The sequence below is a fragment of the Mesoplodon bidens genome, assembly GCF_964165515.1.
Source record: "Mesoplodon bidens genome assembly, chromosome: 9".
NCBI lineage: Eukaryota > Metazoa > Chordata > Mammalia > Artiodactyla > Ziphiidae > Mesoplodon > Mesoplodon bidens.
Window position 1 is genome coordinate 39,930,601 of NC_138166.1, and position 21,736 is coordinate 39,952,336.

Below are 21,736 nucleotides of genomic sequence, written 5' to 3' on the forward strand. Positions count from 1 at the left end.
AAATTCATCCAATGTGATTTTTCTTATGTATGAAAGTTAATACGAAATGTTAGTGACATTTTAACCAAGAGGAGTAGAACAGATTAGTGTACTTAATCCTAACTGTATTTCATTTTTGTGGGTATTTGTGTTTTGTTTTCTAGTGGCTTTTCATGGCCTCCCACTGAAAATCAAGAAAGAACCCCACAGTCCATGTTCAGAACTTGGCTCTGCCTGCAGTCAAGAACAGCCCTTTAAATTCAGCTATGGAGAAAAGTGCCTGTACAATGTCAGGTAAAGCAATCAGGTGTATAGAGAAGGCCTGATGGTTCTTATTGAAACACGATTCCAGCATAATATAAAGTCTCAAGTCATATTTTATGAGTTACACCTGCAGCATCTAACAAGCTAATTAGGTTATGTGTTTAGCAGAACTCGGAAGGACCATTTACTGTCTGATTGCATACTTTCAGAATTATTTTAATTAAAGGTCAAGTCAGAGACCTATCTTTTTTTTGGGGGGGGGGTCTTTGTTGCTGTGTGCGGGCTTTCTCTAGTTGCGGCGAGGGGGGCTACTCTTCGTTGGGTTGTGCAGGCTTCTCATTGCAGTGGCTTCTTGTTGCAGAGCACAGGCTCTAGGCGCGCAGGCTTCAGTAGTTGTGGCATGCAGGCTCAGTAGTTGTGGCTCACGGACTCTAGAGCGCAGGCTCAGTAGTTGTGGCACACGGGCTTAGTTGTTCCTCGGCATGTGGGATCTTCCCAGACCAGGGCTTGAATCCATGTCCCCTGCATTGGCAGGCGGATTCTTAACCACCGCACCATCAGGGAAGCCCCCAGAATCATTTTAAAGCAGTCATTTTTATCCAAATCATGAGTTGCCTTTCCACTGTAGTGATGCACTATGGGATTGAAAAGAGGGTCTGGGGACTTCCCTGGCCGTCCAGTGGTGAAGAATCCGTACTTCCACTGCAAGGGGCACTGGTTCAATCCCTGGTCGGAGAACTAAGATCCTACATGCTGTGCGGTGTGCCCAAATAAATAAATAAACAAGTAAAAGAGAAAGGTGCTTCCTGTGTCTATCTTCACTTAAAAAAAAAAAGAGAGAGAGGTTCTTACTTTGCATGCATGAATAGCTGCTGAAAGTTCTCATTAGAAAGAAAGCATTATGCACTTTAGATAGAGTGTGTAGGAAAAAATGAACCATTTGGCAGGTCTAAGCAGTACATTAGTTATCTGACAGGTTTTGCAGATGATCTATAAGATGCATTCATGGACAATTGCAGTAAAGTTAGAATTTTATAAGGCTTAGCAGAGGCTATTATCTATTAAAAAGCCAGTTGTTCCTTCAGATGATAATAAAGGGTGGAGCAGTAGAAGTGCATTGTTCATTTGTTGGAAAATTTGATAACATGTATGTTCATTAAAAACCCTTCATAGTAAATTGCATTCTGCTGCTTTTCATGTCGGCCTCTAGTTGCGTACGGAAAAATTTGGCTCTGTATATTGTATGTTATTACTCTCAATTATAGTAGAGATGTACATAGTTCTTTAAAGGAGTTAGTTTAGAAACTTATAAAAATGATTACAAATATTTGTGGTCTTATAAATTATGTTGATTCAAGTTCATAATACATTATCATCCAAAGGAGTCTTCTATTTCCTCAGATTTTTTTTACATATATTCTTTTTTCTTTCTGTGGAGTAATTTTTTCTCCTTTTTTTAAAATTGAAGTATAGTTGATGTACAATATTATATAAGATAGAGGTGTACAAGATAGTGATTCACAACATTTAAAGTTATACTCCATTTATAGTTATTATAAAATATTGGCTATATTCCCTGTGTTGTACAGTATATCCTTGTAGCTTATTTTATGCCTAGTAGTTTGTACCTCTTAATCTTCTACCCCTGTGTTCCCCCTCTCAACTTCACTCTCCCCACTGGTAACCACTCATTTGTTCTTTATATCTGTGAGTCTGCTTCTTTTTTGTTATATTCACTAGTTTGTTGTCCAAGATATTTAAGATTTGAGAAACTTCGATTTGTGCAGTTTCACAGTACCTGACCAGTGCTTGGACATTCTATTACTATTTGTTCTTGCCAACTTGTCTTTTATATCTGCTTTTCTAGGAGGTTCACCAGAGCCTGAAATGATGAGGCAGTTCAATTGCACTGCAAAGCTTTTATAAAACAAATCTCTTGTAGAAGCCAACTATTAAAACATACTGAGTTCAGATAAAACAATATTGATCAATCTGAGTTTTATTTTTATCGTTTTTTAATTTTTGCATTTTCTCCTTAAGAGTACTGTGTATTCTCAGAGTAATTATTTAACATATGGAGGAATTTTTAATTAATAAACCAAATAGGTATAGAATTGCCATTGCATTTTAGCATTGATCAGAAGTGTGACTATGAAATAATTGCTGCTTTATGGACTTAGAAAGAAGAAAGACATATCTGACTTTCATAAATTAATGGTAGAAGAATTACCTGAATATTTTGAGGTTCTTCTTGGGGACCAATAATTCCCACAGTGATATATGGATTAAATTTTGTTATTTCCATTTTTATACAAACAGTGTAACTCAATACAGCATTTCATAAGGGAAAAAAGTAATATTCTAGGACAGGAGATGTATCATTTTTTCTTTTTATGTGGGAATGAGACAGGTGAACCATTTTATAAAAGAAGTGGGTTCACATTCAGAAATATTGGTAAGGGAAATAGGTAGAACCAAACATAATATGAGTTCCACTGACTGCTTTAAAGCAAGAAAGACTTATGCAGCACATACTCCTTCACTTCTATAAAGTATTTTTGCACTTGGATGTTATTCTGTTGTATATAGATGGTGCAACAGGGTAAATTATTACATGTCAGGTTTTTTTTAAGTTTCTTTTTTAAAGAAAAACATATATTAATGAATGCTTTTTATTTTAAAATGAAATACAGTATTTTAATCTAGAACATCTTTTTTTGTTCAGAAATTTAAGTACAATTTGTTTTCAATAAAATATTTTTTAGATTACAAAAATTAGTTAAATCATATTCCTGAGAGCTACGCTAAAGAAAGCAACTTAAATTCATAATGTATATAAAAACAAGCTTACTCATTTTATTATTTTGTAATTGTGTTCAGAAGTTAGACGATGATAACAGGATTTTACTCTTAAGAACATTATTTTGTACCTATTCTTATACTCCAAGAACGTTTAAAGATATCAGAGACATAAATCTTTATTAATTTGCCTCATAATCCTTTATTATCCTATGTGAGGAAATTAATGCCAGGCTTCACTTATTTTACATTAAAAAAAATGACAATAAGGCAAAAACATGGCCTTCTTAGAGTTCTACCACAAATAAAGGCGAGCCAGGTATGATCCGCATCTCGTTAAACTGATGTGAGTTCTTATTCTAAAATCTTATGTAATATAGAAGGATTATAATATCAGAAATATTTAATGATCTAGAAAAGATCTATGAAACTTGCTTAAGGAGACATATCAAGAATAGATGGAAATGATATGCCACTGCTTTCATTGACAGAGATGTTCCTTATACTGTGTTGTTTGTATATATATTAAAAATAGATGTTTTATATTTATGCTGTTACCAAGTTATTCATTCATTATCCTATTTTCTTTTTAAGTGTGTGTGACAGTTTCAAAGATTATATGTTCTAGAGCTGCGGAAACCAAAAAACATGCAATACCAACTTCCTTAAGACTTAAGCCTAAAATATTTTTTCTTCCCTTGGGTTGGGGGAAAAAAAAAGTTTTAATTGCTCCCAAGAAGCACATGTTCTCTTTTCTTTCATTCCTTGGGTAGTGCCTATGATCAGAAGCCACAAGTGGGAATGAGGCCCTCCAACCCCCCAACACCATCCAGCACCCCAGTGTCCCCCCTGCACCATGCGTCTCCCAACTCAGCTCACACTTCGAAACCTGACCGCGCCTTCCCAGCTCACCTCCCTCCGTCGCAGCCCATTCAAGACAGCAGCTACCCCATGGACCACAGGTAACTGCAAGTACCATTTAAAAAATTTTTTTGGTTGGAGTATAGTTGATTTACAATGTTGTGTTAGTTTCTGCTGTACAGCAAAGTGGTTAAGTTATACACATACATATATCCACTGTTTTTTTAGATTCTTTCCCATATAGGCCATTACAGAGTACTGGGTAGAGTTCCCTGTGTTATACAGTAGGTCTTTATCAGTTACCTATTTTATATGTAGTAGTGTGTACGTGTTAATCCCAATCTCCCAGTTTATCCCTTCTCCCACCCTTACCCCCTGGTAACTGCAAGTACCATTTAAAAAAAACAAACCAAAAAAACAACTATTTTTAGCATTTTTGGAAGAAATTCCTATTACTACCAATTCCTAAGACCTATAGTAAATTCAAGGGGAGTGTATTAATTTTTCACATCTGTGCAAAATATTTTTAGGAAGAGCTTGCTCTATCTTTAGCTGTAAATAATTTGTGGAGAAGGTCATTTATAAACATTCCTTTATAAACATTTAAATTGGTTGCTAAAATGGAAAATTAATCTATATACTGACATTTGAACATTTCCCTTTCGCTTTGCTTGAATTAGATTGCTTCACTTAAACTTTAAATCAGATCATCCCATTTTTATGAGCATATGTGTGTACTTTTTCCATAAAGTTAGGAGACTAATTTTAGTAGGTGGCTTACAGAATTAGGTTCTTTACCTTAGATGAGTGGTTTAGCTGTACATAGTTTTGCAGAAGAAAACTTATTTGATAGAACTGTCTTTCCTCCTTTCCAAGTGATGAATATTTAATGTCAGTAGAGGCATGACCCTGAACACTGAGAATATAAAGAGGTAGAGACTCAATTAGTATTACTTAGAAAGGAACAAGGCAAGACACAACATAGAGCTAAAGAGAATGTTATGGTGGGTAATTCTCGACTCCTAGAGATGAAAAAATTCGTATTGAAATAAAGTATTGGAGGACCTTTAGAGGCCTTAATAATACAACTTAAAACGCAAGTCAATTATGTATAGCATCCTTTCTTCCCCTTCTACCTTGTACTTAAGTAGAGTGAGTGGTATGCCGGTAAATGGTTAACAACGGGCTCTATGGGAGAAAACCCAAGGACCTTGATCTATAGCATTTGATGAGTCTGTGATGTAAATATTGCCCCCATGGCAGACTCCAGGGTATCACTGTGACAACCCTGAATGTGGAATTGCAAAGAGATGTGTTGTAACATGCCATGAAACAGTATTTCTACCAAACAGATAATAGACATAACCTCTAGAGCATAATTAGTATAATTAGTAGTAAAATGTAGTAAAAGAATGAGGAAGTGATGAGTTTTGAGTGTTCTCTGCCTTTGTTTTAAATATAATTTTTAAATAATTTTAAATTTACATAATTTAATTCTTAACAATGGCTGTGTTTAAGAGTTGGCTCCCAGAATTCCTGAAAATTTAACAATAAGCCCGTGCAAATTGGCTCTGACACACCATTATAAAAATAGCTCAGCCAGAGGAATCTCCCAGATCAGCAGAGGAAACCAGAAGATGTGCCACTGGCAGCTTTCTGAAAATAAGGGAATACTCAGATCTGCTTTTTATAGGTTATTTAATGGGACTCAATCTCAAGTTCAGTAACTCTTTTGATATGAAGGTAAGATGAAAGCATTCTTTCCAATGTGAGACCAAGTAATAACTTTCCTACCTTGGTTTCCATCCCTGAGTCCTCTTGTGCTTTAGTTAGGAAATGCTTCCCATTATCTTTCCCTTCTCACCCTGTGGACTTGAGACTTTGTGTAATGGTATGTGCATCTGTGTAAACAGTTTTGTAAATACAGATGAAAGACATCGTATTGCCGGGTGGGCCATTAAACAGATGCACATTGTGCAGGGCTGAAAGGGAAAAAGAGGACGACAAAGAAAAGCAAGTTTTGTTTTGTCTACTTCTGGTGACTTCCCAGAGTTCTTGATAGTGCGTCTCACACCTCAATGAGGGCCAGAATTAGAGATTGCATAGTCGGTGCTCTGTGCAGAATAGTTCTTTCTTATGGGAGGTGACTGCTGAACAAGCAGTATGGCTGTTTTTAGGTGACCTAACTTGAAATGCTGTAGCCAAATCCATTTTAGTTTCTCTACTTGAAGTCAAATATTTGAGACTGAGAACAGCCGGCCCGGAACTAGAAGAGGGAAGCTCAGGGTCTTTTCCCACTGCACCCCACTGAGTGTTGAGGACAGCACCAGCTGGCCGATCCCAGGAAAATCTCTGAAGCCGTATGCTTCTGAGGAGGATTTCTTGGAGAGCTCTAGCCAACAAATGACAGTCCCTCAGTTATAATTGGCATATTTGCTCTGGGAACAGATCCTTTCCCCCAAATAGCCCCATCCAGCCGAGGCACCCCACCTTACTCTGGGAATGCTTCATGGCCAACTGGGCTGCACCCCGCTTCCTTTCCTCAGCCTCATTCTGCTCCTTGGGCCAGCCCTTTGGCACTTTTTCCTGAACCCACTGTGCAGGAGCCCTGTCTCTTTTTCTCAATGTTTCCCACCACTTAGGCACTGTTTTTCTTTACCCAGGAGTTCATCAGCACGCTCTCCTTACCCATGAACTCTCTCCAGAAAGCTTCTGGAGTCGCTTTCTCTTTACAGTTGGTCATAAGAATGATACCACAAACCTGTAGTTCCTTATGAAGCACGTGTGTTTGATATATTCGTGGTCCTCAGTGAGTACCAACTGGAATCACGTTGCCTTGTGAAAACAAATGGCTTGATTTTTCAACAAAGCTTTTAGTAGAAGTATTATTATCTTCCTTTGAAGGCTTCCCAAGTGAGCTGGTTTCTTTTTTTAACTTCAACTTACAATTTTCTTATTCATTCCTTGACAGTTCTTAATGATAATTTGTTTCTTTTTTTGGCTAATGAAATAAGCAAGAGAAGGGAAGTGAATGCAGTGCCAGTCAGCCTGTTTTGCTCTGAGTTTCTAAGTTTATTTTCTGCAGGTGTAGGTGGAATTTCAGTGCTTTCCATGGCAGCCAGAGAGGCTAGAGTTAAATCACAGGGTGGAGTGTTCTTAGAAATGCTAAAGCAATTGCCTTGCCATTCTTTCGCTTTTACCTTGTTTTCATTTAACGTTACCAAAATTAAATGTTAACTTTCCAAATTAAAGTCTGAGGAATGCTTTTGGGGGCGGGTGCAGGGGAGTTAATAGGCTTACATTTGCTCATAGAAATGTTGGATAGGTTATTTGTAAGAACTCCTGGGCATGTTTAGAGCTGTTAAATCTTTAATTAATCCACATCTTTGCGGTGGGTCAATGATATTAGGATGAGAAACACAGAACTGAACGATGAAGTGATGAGCCAATCAGTGCACAGGATAACCAAGAAGGAAGGAGCATAGAGACTCTCAGCCTCCTGCCAAGGCCTCAGAACTTCCTCCTGACCTAACAGCACGACCTGTCCCAAAGCTATGTGATGCATGCATGTTCCTTCCATCATTGGAGGTCTGCTGTAATATTTTATGCTATTTTTATCAACCTGATATTTTGTTTGAAGCTCTTGGAAGCCAGTGAGTTCTGTGTTGCTGTTTGACAGTATAGAAGTGTCTTTTAAAACTAGCTTGGATTTCAGTCTCTGTAATATTTCCCGGTTTAATTTCTCACTAGAATACAGTGTTATTTAGGACATTGTTGAAGATGTAAGAGTCCTGCACATTTGAGAAGAAAGTCATTCCCTTCTTGCTCCCTTGATAACTGATGGTAAGGGAAGGAAAACCAATAAGGAGGTTTTTATTTGGTTGATTTTGTTTGTTGGTTGGTTGGTTAGTTTGATAACAGAATTAAAAGCTGGAGGCTGCAGTTTGAAATCAGATTCTTTCTGGTTCCCCTGTTTTGTTTTTCTTGTCTATAATTAATTTGAGACCCTCTTAATAAGGAAATCTGGTAAATGATCCAGTTGATTTCTAGTTGGGCATTTTAACTGTTAGAGTATGTTATTTCTTGCAAACACTACAATGCTCTCCTAGCCTTCCCCGAAGCACATCTTTAACTTTTTGTCATGTACTGAAATGGTGCTGAATGGAACTAATTAGAAGGGGAACACAAGGTGTATTATGATTAGAAAGCACAGTGCTACTGACCCAGGAAGGAGATATCTAGTCTTTGTTAAAGATTTACACTTCGGGTCAGCTGGTGTCATGTTCATTAACTAAGCAGTTAAAAACCGTGCCAGTATTTTTAAAGGGTATTCCTTGTTACTATTTTATTTGAAACATGCTCTCTTATTTCCCAGATTTCGCCGCCAACTTTCTGAACCCTGTAATTCCTTTCCTCCTTTGCCGACAATGCCAAGGGAAGGACGTCCCATGTACCAACGGCAGATGTCTGAGCCAAACATTCCCTTCCCACCTCAAGGCTTTAAGCAGGAGTACCATGACCCAGTGTATGAACACAATACCATGGTTGGTGGTGCGGCCAGCCAAAGCTTCCCCCCTCCTCTGATGATCAAACAGGAGCCCAGAGATTTTGCATATGATTCAGGTAGGCCTGTGCTTTAAGTTATGTTTAACATAAATCTTTTCACTTGCTTGTCAGTTTCATTCGTGATGGCCACACAGATTGGGTGGCTCCTGACCATTTTTTGGTGGAATCTTTCTGATTTATTCCTTCTTTGAATCTTTCTCTTGATGTGAAGGGTTGGACTGTCAAACCATTTTGGTATGAGCCAATGGGTGAAATAGTGTCTAGAAATGAAACCTGTCCAAAGAAGAATACAATTTGTAAAATTAGGCACACTCTCAGCCCAAGAGACGAACATGATCATTCTTTTCTTGATTCTGGGCTTTCTTTCCATTTGTTCCTGCTGCACTGTTTAATAACAATATTTACAGAAAGCAATATTCTTCTGTACTGAGTAACGTATTCCTTATAACTGTTTGTTTGTTTGCTTCTTTATTCTTGTGGCAAGATTCCAAGGGTCCAGAAGTAAGGATTCTTCCATATCGGGAGAGGAATAGCAAAAGTAGCAATAATAGACTTAGCTCTAGTCTCACTGAGCCCGAAAGATATCACTAAGTAGTACGTCAAGATGGAGAATTGGGGTTTGCCAAAAGTAAAAAGCATTTATGTCTATTGTTAATGTTACCACCAACTTTGCCAATATTTGGCCTTAAGAACTCAGAAAAATTACTTAACTATTCTGTGCTCATTTCTCTTGTTATAATCTCAAAATCAGGACACCTGCCTTTCAGAAATCTCAGGAATTTTGGGAAAAAGTATGAAATAAAAGCTAATGCTTCTAAGAAGGGCACCAGGCAAAATATTACTAACGTTATTGTAAGCGTGGTCAATAGATGGTTGTGGACTTAAAAATATTTGAAAACAATGTGACTTCCTTTCATCTGGATGCAAAGTTATGGATGTTCTTTATGAAGGAACTATTGCTTCTCTCGGCATAACTCTGCTCAGTTTTTCTATCGGTTGTACTTGAGGAAAGAAAATTGTCTCCTGGTCTTAAGTTTCCAACTTGCATAAAGTTACCTGTTTTATTATAAACTGGTCTTAAAGCTCAGCAAGAAGGAGCCCTACCACTGAGAGTCTCCCTCTGGCCACCCTTCCTCATTGGACAAGAAGTTGAAACGGACTAAGGGGAATTGCCCACTGAGATGCTATACCTCTACTTCTGGAAGGTACACCAGTTACCCAGGACCCATGAATTCCCTGCCCAGCCAGCCTTGAGTCCACTTCCAGGGCCTGAGCAAGTTTATCCCAGGCCTAGTTTTCTGAAGGCAGAGCACACTGTTCCTGTGTATACGTCTAGGTCCAAGGAGGTGGCCAAGGGACAGCTGCTTGTGGGAGGATGAGGATGAAGCTTGGTTGTGCCCATATGTTTGGTGTGTGAGGCCCCTGTGGTGTGGAACAAGGTGGGGTTGAGGGATAGGAAGAGAGGCAGGAAGGGGGTGGGGAGGGGCCGGGGTCTGAAGACTGAAAACTGGCTCCATACCATCCTCTTTCAGCACTAATCCTAGAGATTTCCCCAAATTCTAGGTTTGGCCTGGCCTTCCAAGTTGTTATGTTGTTATAGTTTCAAGGAATAGGAGGAGAGACATATTTATTTATTGGTTTGTTTGGCTGGTTTATAGTTTAAAATTTTAAACATATGGTGTGAGGGACTGTACTTGAATGCTTGTCCCAGGCCCTGTAATTTGGAGACGGTCCTAGAATGTACCATAGTGTTTACACTTTAGAACCTTTTATGTTTGTCCATGATTTACAGGCATAATTAAGAACTGTGCACTACAATGGGCTTTATTATAGATACGATTCACTTTTCTTTGCAAGTTTCTAGTCCTGTTAACTGATGTTATCCTTACTCTCCAAACCAAATTTTAATTTGCTGCACAGTTTTTGAATTCATCGTGATTTCAAGAAACTTTACATGGAAATCAGTTAAAATAGCCCAAATAATTGGTTCAAAAGGACTTGTAGGGCATAGCATTTTTAGAAATTTCTTTGTGTTTTTTAGAAATGTTTTTATATGTATAAAGATTATCATTGAAGTCATTTTCTTGATTCTGTGGTTTTCCATACATATATATATACACATATACACACATATATATATATATTCTCCTTATATTTATATTGTATATAAAATTATATATAACATGATGTTGAAGACGTGTAACTTTTCTTAAGAAGATGTGAACCAAACAAGAAAAAATTTAAATAATCCATTGAGGGCAAAAAAGTAGGAACTGGGGCTGTGAAGTTTAATTGCATTATTTGTGGACCATATATAATATGAATTTCAGAGTCAGCCACGGTCTGACCCTCAAAAGCACAGATTCAGTCACTTCTAACCTAAAGAAGGATAGTCCATTCCTTAGCTCAATCTGCTATAGTAAAATACCATCAGTGGGAAAGCTGAAGTAACAGACATTTAACTTTCACAGTTCTACAGGCTGGGAAGTCCAAGATCAAGGTGCGAGGATTCATTTCCTGGTGAGGCCTCTCTTCCTGGCTTTGCAGATGGCTACTTACTCACTGTGTCCTCATGCGGCAGAGAGAGGGCTCTTATCTCTCTTCCTCTTCTTTTATGAGGACACTAATTCCACCATGGGGGCCCTACCCTCATGACCTAGTCTTATTCTAATTACCTCTCAAAGCCCCCGCCCCCCTCCAAATACCATCACTTTGGGCATTAGGGCTTCACAGTGAATTATGGGGGACATGATCATTCAGTCTATAACAGTCCAGTATCCTATTTTAAAGGTACATAGGGCATCTCTTTTGTAAGTTGCCATAAACCTTGCAAATGACTTGTGGAATATTTGTTTAATATTTGAGAAGCTGTTAATTTATGTTACTTTCTCCCCTGTAAATTATATTTCAAATTGCTAAAGTTGGACAACATTTTTGAATTCTAATTTCAGTATTGCCATTAAGATACACTTCAGTTTTGCTTGAATAGTTAAATAGTAAAGTTGTATCTTCTGGATGGATGTGGTCTAAAGAACTGTAGTTACTGTGTAACCAGGGCAGATGAAAAATTAACCTGTGTGTTTCAAAATATGTTTTACTGGCCACCAAATTGCTGCAATTAAGTTGACGCATCTGTATACGTCATACATTGCCGTCAACAAGTACGATCTCCAGATGTTTTGTTTTGTTGTCATTAGTTCTTTCATCCTTGCTGACAGAATATTAAATAACCTTTTTAGGAAATCTAATGTATTTATCACTGAATCATTAAGTTCTTTGTTCACTTATTGATGTTGAACAAGTAGCACATTAGAAAATACTTTATGTGATTTAAAGACAATGCAAAAAACGTTTCATAGTCCATTTACTCAGCATCTGTGATCCAAAGGTTGTCCTTTAAGAAGGCCTCTAGAACTCGTTATTGCTTAATTCAATATAACATAAATGTTGTGAAAATAAAAGAAGCTTTGTAAGTGAAAAGGTAGCATGATTATGCTCTAATAAAGCCTGACATTAATTATGATATGGGAAATGGAAGGTCTATTAGTTATAATTATAATTACAGGAATGCAATTTCAACTGCTGAGTATTTAAGCTAAAAAATTGCAAAATATTATGTTAGTAGAGTAGAAATTTTTATTCAGGAAAAGGGACAAATCTTGGATCAGAAGACACTGAGGAGATAAAAAAAATTGATATTTAGGGCCAATTTGGTGAACTAGTACAGTGTGATCATGATTATATGATATTAAGTTCTCAGCAGTCCAATTGCATCTATTATTGTTGTTTTTCTCCTCTGTTTCTCTAGCCTAATAGTGCTGCATAAAGCAGGACACAGGTTTTTTGTTGGTTGGTTGGTTTTTCTTGAATCCAACCTGATTCCTCTCTTTTGCCCCTATGACCAAGTGATTATGTAAAAAGCGTTGAATAAGCATTGTGCGCTTCATATGGATGCAATGCTCCATCTTCATAAAATCGTGGCTACTTTCCCATTTTCATGCTTGCATATGAGGTTTTGCAGATTCAAAATGCCCAATGAGGTAAATATTTTAGATACTCACAACATATTTTATTAGAGTTGTATGTGTTCGTTGATTCGTCTTTTGTTTTGGTTTTGGTTTTGGACAGCTTTGGGTAGTAATTTTTAGGAGGGTGGTGGGCACATGAAACTAAAGTTTGACTCAAGAAAATATCAGCACACAATGTTCATGTGCTTTGATTAGTAGGTATTTTCACTCTCAGAAAATTATCTTAAGGAAGGGGAGACGCAGGATGAATGTTTAGGGGGGGAGGAATATTACAGAGTAATTGAATGGTAATGTAAGTTATGGCTATCAATAACAGAAATATTATGCAGCCATTAGAAGTCAGGTTTTAAAAAATATTTAGTGAAATGAGACTATTGAGTAAAAAAAATTATAAGTGTAAAGCCCAACTCATGAAAAATAAGACTCAGGACAGAAATACTATGGTTATATATGCGTGGTGCTATTATAGGCAATATTTATTTTGTCTGTAAAGTGCTTTGTCTTTCAATAGGGCTTACGTACTGCTTTCCTAATCAGACAGAGTACGTATTATATTTTAAAGTATCAACCAATTTAGAGTTAAAGAAAAAAAGTTTCCAAATTAATCACATCAGTCCTATAAGTGAAAAGAATGCTAAGTTAAGGATGATATAGTCTCATTCATTGCAAACCTGACTTTCTATTCGTTTGTTTCCAGGACTGCCTTAGAGAGGGAGGAGAATGAATGTGCTCCTTGTTGGGTTTCAGGTTCATCCCTGCACTGTTCTTGCAGTCCCATCATTTAATGTTATTACGTTCCTTTGCCTTTTGGGGTGTCTTAAAAATCTTAACCTAGGAGTTGATTGGAGGGGGTGATACATTAATAAGGTGTTTTTAACACTCAGTGCCTATTCTATTACTTTAATTAGTTTAAAAGATAACTTCCAGCCCTGTGATGCAGCAGTTTAAGCTAGGAGCTGGGAAAGAAGAGGGGAAAGAGAACTTTCAGGGACAGAAAAAGGTTTCTGAAATAAGAAAAAGGGGGAAAGCATGTGCTTGGAGCTTCGGGAGAGGAGGAAGTAGTTGGAGAGGGTAGAGGAGAAAGCTGACGTCATGTTTTCTGAAGAAAAAGTTTCTGTATTTTTTAATTGTGTTTTTTAGGGCCATGAGTCCTGGTACTGATGAGGCCTTCTTTCAGTTTGGAGGCATGTCGCATTTATGTGGTAGTAAATGTTAGCATTATTTTCAGTTGGGAAATTGACACAAATAGCTGTTTCATAGAGTCATAAATCTTTAAACTCATGAAAGCTCTGGGGTATCACCTAATTCACATTCCTTCTTTAAGCCCTATTGTACAGATAAAATGTCCGAGGCTCATTCAAGTTAACTTACCATCAGTTAGAAAGGTGTTTTGTGAAACAGCCAAAACCAGAACCAAGGTTTCCTTATTCTTAGTTTAGTGCACAGTCCACAACCTATCTTTCTATATAATTGTCCAAAATAAAGTACTTTAATCCACAATTTGTTAGATATATTATTTATTCTTTTCTCTAATTCTTAGAATGAGTATTTGCCTATGTCTTTTTTTTCTTTTTTTTTTTTGCGGTACGCGGGCCTCTCACTGTTGTGGCCTCTCCCGTTGCGGAGCACAGGCTCTGGACACGCAGGCTCAGCGGCCATGGCTCACGGGCCCAGCTGCTCCGCGGCATGTGGGATCTTCCCTGACCCGGGCACGAACCCGTGTCCCCTGAATCGACAGGCGGACTCTCAACCACTGCGCCACCAGGGAAGCCCTTGCCTATGTCTTTTAAAAGCTCTATGTGACCCAGGGCAAAGAAAGCATTTGTATTAAAACTTAAGGTGTGCTTTTCCTAAGTTGGGGGTATTTGTTTCACATTAGACAGTCCCCAGATTTTATTCTAACTGTTAGGTGCTCACTGTTGTAAGATAGGAAAATATAAAACTTCAAATGATATTTCAGATTAAAATGTGTTCTATTTCCTTTTTAAAAATACACCATAAACATTATCAAAAATTGAGATTGTCTGAGAAGTAACTTTTCCTAATAGTTCTTCTGGAAAAGGCTGAACAGTAATTAGAAGGAAAAGTATCAAACTGATGGCCTAGCCAGCTCTAAAATTCTTTGATTGATTTTATAAACTTTGAGTTTGTCTGAGCCTTCTTTCTTATTGGACTTCACCCTTTGTTAAAACACTTGATAGCTTGATGGCTTAAAATTTAACTATAAGAGTCATTTTCAAACTTTTGTCGGCTGAATCTATTTTTCAGCAGAAAGCTTATGAAGGACTGTGGTATCTAAAACAGATACGGGACTTCCCTGGCGGTCCAGTGGTTGGAATTCCATGCTTCCACTGCAGAGGGCGAGGGTTCGATCCCTGGTTGGGGAACTAAGATCCCACATACTGCGTGGCATGGCCAAAAAATTTAAAAACAAAAGAACATATAAGGAAAGCTTACATTTGGAAAAATAAGACGGGCCTTTTCTATCTTTCATTTTTAAATCCTAGTAACCCTTCCCAAGTTCTCCATATACTTCATCACCTTAGGACTTTGATGAAGGCCAATAGACAAACCTTCAAATTTAGAGAGTAATCATCTGTACTTAGCAAGTAGAAAAATAATATGTAGGCAGAGAAATGATAAAATAAATGCACAATACTTAGCTCATGTTAAATATGTTAAAACTAGGAATACGTTTAACTTTCATCTGTGAGAGCTGACAAATATATCTGGTACTCACATAGGTCCAAGCTGGCACTGTAGTCATAAGAGTTAAATAGTTTTGCGTTTCTGAAATGGCGAGAGAAGATTTTTTTTTTTTAATAGATTTATTTATTTATTTATTTATTTTGGGCTGTGTTGGGTCTTCGTTTCTGTGCGAGGGCTTTCTCTAGTTGTGGCAAGCAGGGGCCACTCTTCATCGCGGTGCACGGGCCTCTCACTGTCGCGGCCTCTCTTGTTGCGGAGCACAGGCTCCAGACGCGCAGGCTCAGTAGTTGTGGCTCACGGGCCCAGTTGCTCCGTGGCATGTGGGATCTTCCCAGACCAGGGCTCGAACCCATGTCCCCTGCATCGGCAGGCAGATTCTCAACCACTGCACCACCAGGGAAGCCCCCGAGGGAAGATTTTTATGTTGTAAATGTTATTCTGTGTTTTGCTGTGTTGATGGGTACTCATCTTAAATAGCAGAGAAAATAGTGAAGTAATTCCTAATGCTGCTCTTAGTGAGCATTGCTTGGGATTCCCGTTGCAGAATTTAGAATATGGTTTTAAGGTTAAAGTTATAGGATGAAATCAGTAGATAATAGAGCAAGAAAAACATAATTGTTTTCTGCAGCCACATAGAAATATGAGTAAATAGTGCTTTATGTGTTTGGAGATGATTTGTCAGGGCCTCAATCAACTGGCTCACCTTGCACAAAATTACAAAAAAACAAAAACCAAAAAACGCCAAAATTCAGAAGGCAAAATGTACTCAGTAGTTTATTTCTAAACTGTTACTATTATGATTGTTACTACTACTACTGTAGTAATAGCTCAGAAATTCTGTCAACAGGATATATTATTTTTTAATGATTTTTTATTATTTTTTCAGAGGGGATATATATTTTAGGGAAACTAACCTCATATATATTTTATAATAAATGTTCTTATATGTTTTCTGAACAATTGAGTTATACATAAGTAAACAACCAAAAATATTGTTCAAGAAATACAAGGAATGCAGTGATGACAAAAGGAAACTGTTGAAAAATGCTCATTAAAGTTGGATGGAACAGAGAGAAGAGAAGTAAAGGCTAGTGATATTTATTTTGAACTTCCAGGCTTGCCATAAACTAGCTTCTTCATTTCTGAAATGGAAGGCCCCATGACTGATAATTATAACTTTAATTTTTTAAAATATGAAATAAAAACATTTAGAAATATTAAGCTTTACTTCATCACTTTTACTCATGTATCTTTGAACCACCTTAAAAACTAATTCTTAAAAGAATACTGAAATTTTTTAAAGCCAAAAAAAGAGAATGTTATTTAAGAATTAATAATTGAATGTACGTTGACTCTTCAGTGGTCTTTCTCTGTTCCATGTTTTCTCTGGATGATAGATTATAGGATTCCTTATTATCTCCCCTCCTGGCTGTGTCAAGTATTTTAATTTTAGTTTAAAGTTAAATATGGTGGTAACTTGATTTATTCTCTATCACTTTATTAGTCAGATATTAGAAATTGGAAGATAAATATTAAATTATAACGCCATAGTAGAAAATCGTGCACACGTTTAAAACCAAAGACCATGTATTTTTCATGTTTCTCCTCATTCCTTCTTCTATAGGCATAGCAAAGATCCTATGAGAAATCAGTTAGAGATATATTCAGGGATTGTTGACTGCAACTATTTCCCAAAATGGCTTCAGGTCACTGGAAGAGAAAAGTATTTTCTTCCCTCTGGAGTCAAGGACCAAGTTACAGATGGCTGATAAAACCCATTATATGTTTTAACAGTGTTTGGTATTGGACTGACTCTTTTCAAATCATTCCCATAATTGCTCATAAATAGTTTTCTTCCCTCCTAAAAATTCTAGGTATTTTTAAGCATTACCATCTTTAGTAATTTCCAGCACAACGATGATTATGGTTCCATGAACTTTGGCTTTTTGTACCTGGTATTTAACACTCCCAAAGGCCAAGCCTTGGCCCTACTCCATTACTAAGCATCATTTGCTTATGGCCACATTTTCTCCTAAAACATGGCAGCTGATTTTTTTCCCTCCTAACTTTGAAACCATTGCTCCAAGAATTTCAAGTGGAGAATCACTTGGGAATTTAAAGGAATAAGCTATTGATCCTTCAGAAAAAATTAACATCTTACCTGTTTCTCTAGCATCCAAATATAATTTTCTTTTTCTCAGTGTGTGATTTGTGGACTAGTAGATCACTTAATCTCTGATTTTTAGGTGCTTAAATTGTGAAAAGTGACAGTGATGCCTTCCTAATTGATTTCGTTATTATAATAGAGCTCACAATTTGACTTTGCTTTATATTGCTTAGCAGATCTCGTATGAGTTTTCCTCATTCAGTTCTGGGTTAAAATAGCAAATCTCCCCAAACAGTACTTTGGTCCACTCTATCAGTTTTTCTAAGAAATACTTCAGTATGCTCTAAATCTACAGTTACAGTAAGTGGCATTGGCTAGTGATTTGATTTGAGAATTGAGACTATGGTCTGGATTTACTCTTTATGCATTAACACAGGTCAAATGGACAGGGACTGTATTTTAAGTCAGTAATGGAAGGCTGAAGGCTGTCTTAAACCAATCATATCAGTTTTACCCATGACTGATTGATCCCTAGGGGCAGAGCCCTGTAAGCATTTCTCTTACATGAATGGACTCTATAGAGCCTGGAGTTTCATTCATAAAATGGAGACTGAAAGGAAACACACACACACACACACACACTCTTTACTCTCTGGAATGTCCATTTATACAGAGCTGAAGGGTATAGTGTTCCATCAGCTGCTGCTTTTGCCAGTTGACTGGAAGTAATGATTAATGCTCATTGGTCCTGCCTGCATGTAACCTGACACTATTTATGGCCTTGCAGTGTTCCTAATGTATAGTGAATGAGAAGACAACATTCTCAAATCAGAAACATAAACAGGAACTGGTGGGTCTGAATTCCATTCAAATATGTCATTTCAGCCACACAGTGTTTGTCTAACTTGGATTTTACAGGCAGGAAAGGGGGAAGGGAGAGATAATCTGCTTGTGAGTTGAACTAGCATGAAAAAAGGGAATTAGAATGGGGAGGGGGGTGTACTTTTTTAGTGTGGGATTTTTAGTTTCTTTTTAAAGAAAACAACCAGGATGCTTAGGCCCAGAACTGCTTATTGCGAGTGGGTGAGATGAACATACAACTGTTTTCATATGTGCAACTAAGATTTGCAATTAAATGAGACAGTTTAAGGATGCGCATTTGGATTTCTCTCTCTGTGTGTGTGTTTCATAAATGTGAACAAGAGGGAAGATAAATATTTATCTTTTACAAGTATATATCTGAGTATATATGTTTAGGTTTAGAATATTGTTATAGAATATTTTACACTTAAAGGATCTCTATACTTAAGTGACTTAACTATTTAATAGTTTAGAGGAAAGGGAGACTTTTTATTTCATAAAATATTTTTACCTAACATAGGCATAACTTAATTGAAATCTTTTCAAGGAATTTTTTTCAGATTAAATAGATTATTGTTTTTATCATGTGTGTACATGTGTGTAAATTTTCTATTTAATTGCTTCTAATACAGTCTTGAAAATTTTACAAAGATAGCTATTCAAAAACACACGTGAAAAACAAAGCAAGGCAAAACTGAAAGAATGACACGCATATATCATTATGATTTATTTACTCTTCTCTTAAGTTTAGAAAAGTATCTTTGAACATTCCATTCTGCTAACCCTTCTTTTCAGTGTGTGGGCCCTCACAGTTCACTGTTTTTATCCACATGTTTTTGTTATTCTTAGCATTAAAAAATAAAACCACCCACTTGGTATGACACTGGAAACATTATACTGAATCCTGGACCTGTTACCTATTTACTACTAATGTCATTTTGAGCATGTTTTGTTACCTCTTTTGTCCTCAGTTTCCTCATTCATGGAAAGGGGAAAATAATTCCTATACCTTTTGTGTTTTTGTAAGGATTAAATATGACTATGTTTGTAAAATTGCTAATATAGTGTTAGGGGTCCAGGCAATTAGAATAAGGATTTCTGTTGATAGGATTTTATCTTAACTTCTAGAGATTTCCTCAGACTGTTGCTAGTTCTTGAATGAGGTGCCACTATTATTTCTAATATTTATAAATACACGTTGGTGCTAAAGGATAAGACAAAATAAGAGAGATATTCTTATGTTAAAACAATCATATTGTGCATAGCCAACAAGATAGTGTACAATTATGCTGTTTCTGACGTAGTGAAACAATCATACTGAACTTACTGCTAGTGTCATTCGTGTTTAAAGCAAGGAAACTAAATCATCTGAATATTGAGGTGATCCAAGGAGAAATGAGTGAGAGGACAAAGCAATTCATGATGTATTTGTTTCAAATTGTGTAGGTTCCAGAAAGGGAACAATTCAGTATTGAAGCTCATCATGAAAAATTCCCCCACTTCAGAATTTTTTTTGTGGCCTGTTTTGGCAACTAATGGCATCTTTTCTCATATATTTTTTTAAACTTCCGTTAATTGTCAGAGTGCGATAATATCTAATAAGTAGTCAGAGTTAAAATTGTGCTTATTTTGTGCAATTGTGTTTCCTATCATTTCAACTTTATTTTCAACTCTAACTTACTGAAACCTCCACAGGCTTGTAAAACTTGTAAAACTGTGAGCCAACTAGATCACCATAAGCTAATCCTCTTTGAATGTGGTGGTTATTTGTGTAGGATACTGTCCCCTGCAAAAAAAAAAAAAAGAAAAGAAAAGCAAAATAACCCAGATGCTTACAAGAGAAGTTTGTGGTTTCTTAGGTAAAATTCTATGCTGTTATTTTAGGTTATGTAGCCTTTAAGTTTTAAAAGCATCTGAATGCAGATAACTGTGTTACTTTTTTTTTTTCTTTTTTAAGGTTTTGCAAGCACTATTCTAGGCATACAAAGACTGACATAGTTCTGTTTCTGTCCTCAAAGCCTGTCAACAGTAGATTTAGTACATCTGATCTGTGGCAAAAGAAATATCTCTGCAGATTTTACATTACTTATACACAGTTTACTAAAAATCCTAATGACAAAGCTCCCATCTAAGTGTGAATGAAGTAATACCAAATGCATCACTCTCTTAAGATTTCAGCCACCTCCAACTTTTCTACCTTCTTCACATGAGTTTCAGTGACTAAGTTGCTATATAGAGCTTTTGTGACTGACAACAGATAGATCTTATAAAACTTGACTTAAAGCCTTCACACTTGAATTCAGACATATTAATACTGGGCCTTATTTTTTAGAGTTAATTACTTTCAGGTTTGTTCTATAAATAGATTGTATGGGTGTAAAAAAATCCTCAGGTTAGCATCCTTTTTAGAACACTTTACAAAATATATTTTCTTGATTAGCTACACAAAATCTCTTCATGTGGCAAGTGGAAATGCAGAGTACAAGGATGCTACACTAGTATGTATGTGAAGACCTGTGCATTTAAATACATCTTTATGAAGCTCATTTATTTATGCACTCTGGAAAACCTTTGGATTTTAAACATTAAACTGAGTTTGCCAGGAAATGAGAAAAAACAAAAAACTTAAGTTTAAGAAAGACAAAACTTAGGCAAGATCTGTCATAATGCTCTTCTTTCTTGAATGAGATTGATGCCATTAGTTCTTGGTACAGCTCAGTATTTGTTTAGATGATAAATAAATGTCTTTGAAAACTTGTTTAAACTCCTGTGTTTACACTGAAGTACACACACACACAAGCACATTTCTCACCAAGTACCTGTTAATTTCAGATGTATGTTGACACACACATTTTGGCCCTGGAGTTTTAATTTCCACCACCATCATTATACCATAAACAAGCTTAGGTGGACTTGATCTTGTTACATCACTTCCTCAAGGAGTTAGTTAAGTGTGTCATCAATCCATCTCTGCAGTGCACACTCACATGAAAGCAAAATCACATTAAAATACAACATCGAACTTATGTCTATTTTACTGGGATTTCTCATTTACTCTCAGAGATTTGAATGCTTAATTAAGTTATCACACTGGTTGTTTCTCCAGGAATTTAACTAGAAGCATCAAATGAAAGCAAGGTGTTTTTTCCCCCTTATTTAGAGTTTACAGTCTGAAGTGTTTTCAGCTTTGTACACTATTTGATAACAAACAATTTCAACAAGTTATAGGGATGTCTCATACAACTGTGGCAAATAGTTTCTCTCTGATCCGGCCTGTTACAGCTCCTAGAAACTTCAGGCAAACCATGCCCTGAAGAAGAAACATCATCCCATACTATGGGGCAACGCATATGCAAATCAGAAAAGTGTCTAGCAAATTCAAAACTGCACTTTGTGGGCAGACCTTTGGTAAAGCTTCCCGAATCAGTATTATGTTTCCCAAGACAGTTTTAAAATGCAGGTCAAGAAACAGCTTTTTAGTTTCATACTTGCTTATCTTAATTTAAAGGAAATTTTAACTGCGTTACTAAAGGTGAAGACTAATCAAATCAGGTAGTTTAGT

The 21,736-nt window shown here is 36.7% G+C and overlaps 1 protein-coding gene across 5 annotated transcripts in view; it reads left to right on the forward strand.

The window, feature by feature from the left end:
- ETV1 (ETS variant transcription factor 1) overlaps nt 1–21,736 on the forward strand; it is a 95,403-nt gene that overhangs the window by 50,638 nt on the left and 23,029 nt on the right. For all 5 annotated transcript variants that reach the window (XM_081244748.1, XM_081244746.1, XM_081244750.1 and 2 more), the window contains 3 exons: nt 144–273; nt 3,816–4,004; nt 8,279–8,526. In XM_081244748.1, the coding sequence (XP_081100874.1) occupies nt 144–273; nt 3,816–4,004; nt 8,279–8,526 (567 nt within the window). The remainder of the gene's footprint in view (nt 1–143; nt 274–3,815; nt 4,005–8,278; nt 8,527–21,736) is intronic.